The sequence below is a fragment of the Natrix helvetica genome (assembly GCF_964273705.1).
Source record: "Natrix helvetica genome assembly, chromosome: 1".
In the NCBI taxonomy this organism is placed as follows: Eukaryota; Metazoa; Chordata; class Lepidosauria; order Squamata; family Natricidae; genus Natrix; species Natrix helvetica.
Window position 1 is genome coordinate 277,019,579 of NC_138548.1, and position 10,621 is coordinate 277,030,199.

A 10,621-nucleotide genomic window follows, 5' to 3' on the forward strand; every position below is an offset into this window, starting at 1 on the left:
TGACAGACTTTGACAAAGAGCTGAGATTTCAGAGTTCTGCACCACTAGAATTTTTACTGCAAAAAAGATGGTGATTTGCTCTCTTCCAATTGCTATTTTTAACATAGCTTAAGAAAAAAATATTACTTTTTCTATCTCATGTCTCTTTCCCTGTGGACAGTACACTGCCTTCTCAAAACTATTTTCTTTTCCTTGGTTTATCCTATGTTAAATAATCATAAATGGATAAAATCAATCCTTGTATGGTAATTAAAGCATCAAACCAAATTAATATTGCATTGCATGCAAACATATACAACATGGAGAATTCCTTGCCCCGGGTAGGAACAATTTTAAGAAATTTTACCAGTATGTGACTAATGCAACAAAACCTATCTTACTCCACATTCACACTATTTTATCAAGATAAGATCTCTAAGCTATAATCTTCCTTGTAAATTAACCCAGTGTTGTCCACATCTCACCAGAGAATCATACACTGTACTGACACACATTCACCATGCAACATTATATTGATGTTTAAAAGCAAAATGTGTTTTGAAAGATTACCATATTTTATTTTGCTTAGGAGGTTTTGCTTTAATTTTGCTAATATATTACCCTTTTGTACATTTTAGGTTGCTAATTATGGCATGGGAGGACAATATGAGCCACATTTTGATTTCTCAAGGGTAAGATTTCATATTTTAGGTACTTTTCCCAATTATTGCTAAGGATATCTGATACCTTAAGGCTAAACTAGAGGTGAGGGAAACTCCTAGTTAGTTTCAACAGATTTGTTTCGTTCGTACAAGAAAGAACAGAGTGGGACTGATATGGTTCGTGATTAGAGCATCAATTAAAGAACCTGTATTTGTCCCTTACTGGCACCATGAATTAAATTGCTCCATCTCCTAGAAAAGTATTATCAAGAAGTTCATTGAAATAGACATTGGGTGTGGGGTTAACCTTCACTTTCCACTGTCATAACTGATTTATTCAACCTCCCTCTAAAGCTGCTGGTTTTATATATATAAAAAAAGATTTTAGGGAATCCATGTCATCTTGTGTTTGGCTCACAGGGTGACTATGAACAAGTACTAGTATCATATTCATGGAAACAATTTTTTCTTACAAAATATGAAATATTATAATGTTTGCTAGGTATGGATTATATTTAAGCATTTATATTTGAAGAAACAAATGGAGAGCAAAGAAAGCAGTATGTGCACTTCTGTATTTTTTCTAAATTACTTTCTCTCAATTAGAAAAATTAGGATTTCCTCCCAAATTATTATAAATTAAATTAAGGTTGGGTGTAATGTCAAAGAACACCACCAGCCCTCCCCAAAAAAGTTATGCCCACCCCCACTCCTTTCCTGAAAATATATACATTATCTGTCTCCTGGCAGGCAATTTTTCTAGTTTTCCCAAACTTATATGAACATAAAATGACAATAGTTATTTTTAAAGAAGATAGGAGTATTAAGGGATGTGATTAGTAGGCAGCTGTATTGGGTCTGAGGTTGAGGCAGAGAACTTTAAAGTTCATGCATTTTGAAAAAGATACGTCATTTATCGGCCCATCTTTTCCTGGAAAATCTTCCTCATGATATGGAGAATAATAATATCAAGAAACAATGCTGTGGCTTTTCTTCCAGTGGTATATTTCCAGCCATCTACATGTTAGCCAATAAAGTCAAATGGGGATAGGAAACACTTTGGTAAGCTTAGATCACATTTCTATTTCAGCTGTCTCTAGAAGAAGTTAATTAAGAGGTAACCATGTGTTCGTCTAATACATTGTTCAGGTTCCAACTAAGAGGTAGAGCATATTTCAAATCATAGTCATGCTACTTCTCAGTGGTTCTGTAATAGAGTTTGAAGATTGTTGAGATGGTTCCAATTTTTACATGGTCAACAATTACTAAAATTTAGCATTTCCTGCAACAAACAATGCCCATCTCTGAAGATCCAAAGAGGCATGTGTGCAGGTTTTAGATACACAGAATTGAAGTGAGCCTCTAACTGATTCATTTTATGGCACCTTTCTTGATATCTTTTCCCAATTTATGATACATTGTTGATACTGAGTGTGATTTTCAAGCCATCTATATTATCTACTTAAACATTTAATTAGTTTATCAATCAGGATATCTTTAAATATTTTAGTGAAATGCTTTACTAAAGTTAAGATTATATTTGTTGCATTCCACAAACTATTATGGAAACAACTCAATTAAAAAAATAGTCTCATAATAGTTTTAACATCTCAGAGTAGCACTATTTCTTGACTTTGTTTTTCTTCCCTTCCTTTGTGTGTATTAGAGGTGTGGGATCATGTCTTACTATATAAAGACATGATAAAACAAGCTATTATCTGATTGCATCTCTGTCAGGACAAATCTGTTATTACAAATTAGTGGATAGTTACAGCTTCTTCGCTAAAACTGATCTGTGTAAAGGAGACAACGAAACAATCAACAAGATATTCATTCTTGGATGATATGTAACGCTTGGAATTTAGCTGTCAGCAGCCAAGTTAGAGGAAAGTTAGCAGCTGGATTTCTTAGGGATTTGGACTGGTCCTCCAGGCTCTGTATATAGCACAGGTTATAAGTTGAATCCATTTGCTGCTATTTTATGATAATTAAAGTTTCCAAAGCAGTTGTATAACTGTTTATTGATCGATTGATTGAAATTTATTAGCTGTCCCATTCCAGTCAAATGTGGACAGCATACAAAACTTTTTAAAAAAATAGTGAGAAACATTATGTCAACTGGCAGCCCAGACTAAAATACTCTGTTAACAAAATCCAGAAAAGAAAACTGGGGTTCATTAAACAATGACAGACATCAACTTCAGACCTGGGACTAGAAGTTTTCAGAGCTTTCCAGAAACACAGGAGATAGGGTGCCGTCCTTATATCAGAGGAGATGCTGTTCCAGAGGAACCCACAACAGAGAGAGCATACTTGCTCTGTCCCACAAGATGGTAACATTTAACGGAGAGGACCTGAAGCACTCCACTCTGTTGGAATGCATTGGTTCAACAGAAACAACTGGAAATAAGTGATCTCACAGGTATCTAAGCCCCAAGCCATATAAGGCTTTATAGATAATAAACAGCAGCTTGAATTGCAGTTGGTAGCCTACTGGCAATCAATGCAACTTTATTCCTGAAAGCTGAGCTTAAGCCAGAGAGTCTCACATCAATGTATCTACTAGGCTGAGCTTCTAAGAGCCCTCAATGAGTTGCAGATAACCATATCTCCTTCCCTGGGATTGTGGCTGGTGCCAAACCTGCAACCCAGATGGGCATATTTCCAAGAGAATGAACTCCTCCTGCAGCCCCACCCAGATTATGCATGCCAGGTTGCTTTCTCATCCACAATTAAACCATGGATGCAGGCAGATTTATTACACACTAACCTGCCATTCACAGTCATAGCTTTGCTTATTTGTTTATAGATTCTCCTACACTTATAAAAAAATGTTTTGGGACTGATCATAAATCATTCTGAAGACCAGTTTTCATTTATTTAAGAGCTGTTATGCTGTTTTTAACATGTTGTTATATTTATAAATTTAAATGGGTTTTTAAAAATCTATCCTATTAGCTCCCCTCCGTCCTACTACTGTAACATGATCTCAAATTTCAGGTGTGATAACCAGATCAGAAAGTTTGAGGATTCCTGTGGCATTAATTTGCCACGATATCACACATTTATTGATGCTAACTGTATTTTCCAGGAACAATTCCTCGTTGTAGTTCCAGAAAAACAGCATTCACTTAGCTGAAAGCATTGCTGCTTTTGCCATCCATCATAGCATAATAAAGGCCTGAAAGAACCTTGTTTTTAATAGAAAAATATTAATTGCTCTTACTTACATTGCTCTGTCCGGTCCCCCCATGTACAAAGATAAGGAGAGTTGCTCTGTGGCTAGTTGGGATTTAGTAACACAGCATATTTCTGTCAGACTGATGGGGAAATGGCACTTTTGATTTATATTGCCTGAAAAGTGCCCTTTCATTTTTTATAGTGCAAGGAGTGAACCTACCAGCATATCTGATATATTACAACTCCTGTCATTCACCGAGATCTCATTGTGCTAAACCAAAATGTGCTTTGTTTGTTTTTGGCTAAGTGTATTGTGTGAAGCCACCCATGGTGGTTGTAACTTTGACATGGTTAAATAAATACGAGGGTAAAGGTTCCTTCTCCAAGCATGTGGGCACTCATGATGTGGAAGTATTAAATATTGCAACTTTTTCAATCAGGATCTCAGTTTTTTTAGGAAATTTCTTAGAAATGACTAAATGTCAGAGAACAATCCTTCACCCCTCATCCTACATCCGAGCGACAGATATTTGCCACTATTGTAAATAAACTTTGGTTTAGCACAGTGTGTGGACTAAAACAACTGTTAGTTTGCAGGCATGTTTTTTGGATATGTTGAATTAATATGCTATTGCATCTGAGACTTTGACTTAAACCTGCAATATACACCTGAGAAAAAGTCCCTGGAACAATTGGGTGCGACTTGCTCGTATTAAGATTTGTAGACAACCTCCACATCCTGTTTCCAAAGCAACAAACCTGCAATCAATTTGGAAGTTGGGTTAAAGTTGTTGTTTGTTTCAGCGACCCTTTGACTTCACACTCAAAACGGAAGGAAATAGGCTAGCAACATTTCTTAACTATGTAAGTATCTTTGTATTCTTGTCCCTGTGCTTGAAATTTGCAGTTTACTTTTATTTAATTTTATAGAAAGATGAACCTGATGTTTTCAAGCGTTTAGGGACTGGGAACCGTTTGGCCACTTTTTTGAACTATGTAAGTATGATAAGTCTTGGACAAGTAGAGTAAGACTTGTTTTTTTTTCATGCTACCATCTTAAATGGAATTAATTGCATGATATTTTTTTAGAGATTGTTGACCCAGTGTTAAATAAAGTCATAGTATTTGTGGAGATTTATTTTCCCATCTTCTTGCTTCATGTATACTATGAAGTTTGGCTTAATTGTGCAAAGGAAATTAATGACTTAAAATACATTTTTAACAGTGGAGCTTTTATGAGAACTGATTTGGGAACCTATTCAATCATTATTATTTGTGCAGCCACAAAATCTGTTCTCATTTTACTTCTCAGGACACGAAAGTGTTAAATATTGCAGCTCTTTCAATCAGGATCTCAGTTTTTAAAGATTTTTCTTAGAAAATGACTAATAAAAGGCATTAGTTTATTCCAGATGGGTGCCTGCATTGTAGTTATTATTATTGTTACTAGTTCATTAGAATACCACCTCTATATCCCAGACATTTTGCAATGATTTTCTATTTTCTTTAAAGGTGAATTTCATTTCTTTGTCTACCATGTGTGTAAACTCATTGTCTTTTAGGATGGTTTGATTCATTTGCAGTCTAGCAATTATGGAGCATTCATTAAACCTACAGGCTTAGCCTTCTAACATCATTGATCCAGAGAAAGAATTGCTGATAACTTTCTTCTTGCTGTTGCCAACTCTAGTCATATTTTGCCATTTTAACTGAAAGATACATGTGCTTAAATATAACAGTGATAAGGCAATTCAGTAGAATCTCCAAAGTAGCATGGAACCAGAAAGAATTAGGGGATTTCACGTTCAGTTACCATGTCAGGGTTTCAGTTTCTTCCTAAAATTTGCTAAATCACATATCCTGTATGATGAGTGCATCTCTTTAGAGGTGCCTCAATGTCCCTAAATTAAAACATGGTAGTTTGAATCCAAATAAATGTTCCATCAGTTGAACAAAACCCAAGTTACAGAATGGGATTTGATTGCCCCTCTGTTTCTGCTGCAACTGCATGTATCACTTTGAGGTTAATACTAGTACTAGAAGCAGAGTTGGTTACATTATGTAGAACTATAAGTCGGGCAGGAAGTTGCTGCTGTACATAATTCAGATTAAAAACCATTACACAAAAATGGTAACTTCTCATCTTAGTTAAAGTAAAAGCACTATGTATGACAGAAGTGCTTGTGTTCTGTGGCTAAACCAAAATAAAGCTATGTTAATTTCATTGCAGTGTTTCAAATTCATAAAGAAATTGCTCAGAGAAGCATAGAATTAAGCAGTATCATTAGAGCTAAGGCAATTTTTCAATTTACTAAGCAAATGCATTGGCCAGAAGACTGTAGTCTTTATTCTCTGATTAGTAGTGTAATCCTTCCAAAATCTGGAAGAGATGAAGGCTGCAGTCTTCAAGCCATATACAAGCAATCCTCCAGTTACGACAGTTCACTTAGCAATCGTTCGAAGTTGCAACCCCCTCCCAAGTACTTAAGACACAGTCCTGAAGTTACGAAAGTTGCAGCACCACCACAGTCATTTACACTTACAAATGATGGCAGAGGCACTGCAACATTTGCCCCTGCCTATTCCCTCCCGCTGCCGAGCCTCCACAGGCACAGGCCTGTGGAAACTCAACTTGTGGCAATGTAGGGAGCCATCGATTCCTTCACCTGCTTGGGTTTTTTATCCTAAAAATCTGTGTCCACAGGCTTTCTCTCTCCCTGTTAAAAGATGTCATGGACGCTGCTTCAAAACTTTGAATGTGGCTTCCAGAACCTCTTGAGAGGTTGCTGCACAAATTTCTACTGTGACAGAAGGGAAAATTTATTATGAAATATATGAGGAGTATAGTAGTCATATTATCTGTACTTAATTCAATTCATATTTTTTGTGTAAATTAAATCAGATTTTGGTTTTATCCTGGCCCCATCCACTTCTTAGAATGTGGCCTTCATCCTGCTAAAGGATGCAAACCGTTGCTGGGTAAGAAAAGCGTTGATGTGGACTCAGTGGAAGATCTTATGGGTGTCCCATTTTCCTTCCGCAGATGAGTGATGTTGAAGCAGGAGGTGCAACAGTTTTCCCAGATTTTGGAGCTGCAATTTGGCCCAAAAAGGTAACGGTTGTGCTTTTCTGTAACAAATGCTTTACCACTAGAAAGCTGATAATTAGGTTTGGTTTCTAGCTCGATTTCTACAGTCTAGAGTCTATTGGTCTACATAATTTCTACTCAGTTAATCATTCAGGATGACAAGATCGTTGCAATGAGATATTTGTGGTTGCTATCCATAAGTGAGAACATTCCAGTGGGACAGCACCAGTCATTAAAGTTTAGGCTGATTCTTACTCAGACAGCCTTCCTCTGTATTGAACAGAATTTAAATCTATCTATGCTGGAAAGAGTTTTGTAACATGTATTTAAGGAGCATTATATCCTTTTGTTTAATTTAAGGGCTCCATGTAATTTTACATGAATTTCTTCTTCTCTTTGCTGCAAACTCTAACTCCTGCCCCGCCTCAGTCCTCAAGCTGATTAGAAGTTTACGAATCAAATTAATTAATATTTGCAATAGGTCTTCCATAATAGTCCACAGCTTAGCGCAATAAGTGAATCCAGCCAATTTGGCCTACTTTTCCTTAAAAATTTAACGGGATCCATTTGTGTCACACTGAAATCAATGCAACCTGCATCCAAGAAATACTTGTGTTTGCTATAAATCCATTTCTCTTCAGTGAAGAGTAGTATTGTTTCCTAAGTCCCAGTTCATATGAATATGAATATTATGTTGGTTTAAAGGGCTTAATTAACTTTTCTCCAAAGAAGGCCTGTTTTTAATTCTGCAATTGTCAGCACCATATTCGGCATAATTTCTGAATTGTTTTAACCCTGCTGCTAAAATAACTTAGAATAAACAATAATGTGGTTATTAATTTGTAGTTAATAGATTTAATACATGAACAGTAATTTGCATTGTTCCTATATTTTTGCAGCTTTAAAAATGTATTTACAAATTAACTGCAATCTTGATTCTAATTAATAAAAGAATCTGCAAGATCTGTGTATGTTCATATTTTTCTTACGATTGGTTATATATTTCTTCATTTCTAGAGCATGAATTAGTACCATGTTAGTTCTAATGCCTCTTAGACTTTGATCTAGGTGATTTTGGATCAGTCACTCTCTCAGTCCTGGGAGAGAGATAATGGCAAATCATTTCTGAAAATACTGCCAGGACAACTGCAGAGACTTCTCTAGGCAGTCACCAGGAGTTAAGGCTATCTTGAAAGCCACATTTCCTTTTTCTTCACTTTCCTCCTATATTCAAAGATGTTGCAGTTCCATTGAAAGTGGAAATGGGAAATATTGTAGATATATTCCAACTTATTAAGACAATAACTAGGTGTGAATGTCCTATGGACTCCCTATTATTATAGCAGTTTTAAGTTAAATGAAAATGCACTAAACACTGGATTTACTTCAAGGAGTAAAGTTTGTTGTTTTCAGGGGACTGCAGTTTTCTGGTATAACCTCTTCCGGAGTGGAGAAGGTGATTATCGAACAAGACATGCAGCGTGCCCAGTGTTAGTGGGTTGTAAATGGGGTAAGTCAAAATCATATCTTTGTTTTGGGAAGCAAAAACAGCTAAGGAACACTGGGTTATTTTTGGTATAGGATTTTTGTCTTGCTATGACACATTCTTGGAAAATGTGCTCCCACGTTAAGATTCCTTTGCTGTTAGCTTATGTCTACAACTTTGATGTTCGCTTATAGGATAAGAAAAGTAGAAAATGCTATCTGCTATAATACTGGCAAGATGTGAGTATTAGCTAGGAAGAACGTAGCATTTCAGTGAAATTTTAAGCAGCAGAACATTTGAACATTCAGTTGCATCTAGTTGTCTTTAGCATCAGTCAGATATCATTTAACAGGGAATACTCCCTGTATGAGCATTCCTGTTAATTCCCACCCACCAAGCCCATTGAAGTTTCTCAGATGGCATTGGCTCGCAGTAGGCATATTGTGTTCAGTGCAACCATTGGCAGGGAAAAAAACATTTATGCATGCTGTTGGGCCATAAAGTGCCTATCGGAGGGCAATCATCATAAAGTAATGGTGGCTAGGGGAGAGGGATGACAGGAAGGCTTGTATGTAATCATGCCAGAGTAAACTAAAGGTGATTCTAAAACTTTTATAGGAGCATCATGATCTATTTCCCTTTCTACTCGTGGGATTTAATATTAGATATTAAACACCCTCATTTGCATTAGCTGTCGGGGAGTTTTCCTCAAGTTGAGTGTTCTCCAGATGTGCAGTTGCTGAGAATTCTGGAAATTCACACATCTATAGTTATCAAAGTTGGTGAAAACTGTTCTTTGGCTACATGTAGCCCATTGACAACTCCTTGGGAAACTTTCCTTGCCATTCATAAATTGAGTGAGACTAAAAGAAATCATTTTTCCTTCTGCATTTTGGGAGCTGGAGAAAATGGACAAAATAAGTCAGATAAAGCTCCTCACTACAAATCACTTGTGCACAACTACTCAAGGATTCAACATGAAAAGGTAGAATATAGGGGCCAAAAGTTAGATGTCCATTTATATGAATCTACATTCAAAAACTAGATTTAGAGCAGACTGAGATATTATTATCAGTGTTATATGCGAATGTCTGTATGTCATCAAATAAAACTATATTCTCTAAAATGTGATGCAGGAAAGTTGCAGGTAGTTCTGCTGCTTTTCTTACCATATCGATTGCATTTGTCATTTTATATAACTTAAAGTATTTGTGTAGTTTTAGAGTCATACAAGGGCTGGAGATGTTTAGTATGACAGATGGCAAATATGATTTTATATAAATGAATAAAGATAACCATCCTGCTTTTTTTTAACAGTATCCAACAAATGGTTTCATGAGAGAGGAAATGAATTTTTAAGACCATGTGGTACAACAGAAGTGGACTGAAACCAGCCCAACCCTATTTTCCTCCTCTGCTGTCAGCCTTCTGCATTGTTCAGTTCATTTCTAAGAAATGACTTCTACTATGAAAAGGACAGCATTATTTATTGAAGAAAGGCAGCATTTCACAAGAAAACAAGACAGCTCTTTGGACAGTTGGTGCTATGTGCTTATATGTGGACCCTGTCATTTCTCTTCTCCTTTCAGATTCTGCAACACCCAGCAAGGTGATACATTTACACATTGGTCATGGAACATTTTTTCAAAATGTTACTGTATTTTCTAGGAAGTTCAACTTCCATTAAACCTTTTTAAAAAGAAGCCACATGTGTCATGTGTGCTTAATCTGTGGCAAGTGTTGAGACTTTTTTCCATTTCATCATTCCCACCTCGCTAGCTATTAAGTGGGGAAGAGGAAGACGAGGTGACTTGGTGGGCTTCATAATGGCTACAGATATCATTTGCTGCAGAATTGGGAAGAAGGAGTCTCATGTAGGTGAAGAACTTGAAAATCATGGCTTCAAATGAATGTGCACAGCAACTTGTCAGCAGGCTTCATATTATATCACAAATGCTAAAGGCAGACATAAAAATTCAGTGATGAGAACTGTATTTCATAGGGGTGGGTGGGGATACACCACAGAGAAACAAGCAGGTTCCTATTCCCAGTTAAAACACTGTTCTCTCTGAAGGAAAGGCTGGGAAAGGGAGGAGTTTCAGGCCAGGTATTTAGGGCAGAGGTTTCCTTCTGAGGAAGGTAGGAAAACCACTTGCGGTCCATAAATCACAAGGTGACTTTCAATGTCCCCTGCTAAGTGCAAAACACAACCAAAACACATACACT

The 10,621-nt window shown here is 36.5% G+C and overlaps 1 protein-coding gene across 7 annotated transcripts in view; it reads left to right on the top strand.

The window, feature by feature from the left end:
• P4HA2 (prolyl 4-hydroxylase subunit alpha 2) overlaps positions 1-10,098 on the top strand; it is a 64,388-nt gene extending 54,290 nt beyond the window's left edge. For 5 of the 7 annotated variants that reach the window (XM_081934187.1, XM_081934188.1, XM_081934189.1 and 2 more), the window contains 5 exons: positions 618-671; positions 4,752-4,817; positions 6,865-6,933; positions 8,323-8,419; positions 9,713-10,098. In XM_081934187.1, coding sequence (XP_081790313.1) covers positions 618-671; positions 4,752-4,817; positions 6,865-6,933; positions 8,323-8,419; positions 9,713-9,783 — 357 coding nt within the window. In that variant the 3' untranslated portion in view covers positions 9,784-10,098. Of the gene's footprint in view, positions 1-617; positions 672-4,411; positions 4,604-4,625; positions 4,686-4,751; positions 4,818-6,864; positions 6,934-8,322; positions 8,420-9,712 lie in introns of those variants that run through there. The other 2 variants (XM_081934191.1, XM_081934193.1) reach the window with 2 other exon arrangements.
• Positions 10,099-10,621: the final 523 nt, after the last annotated feature.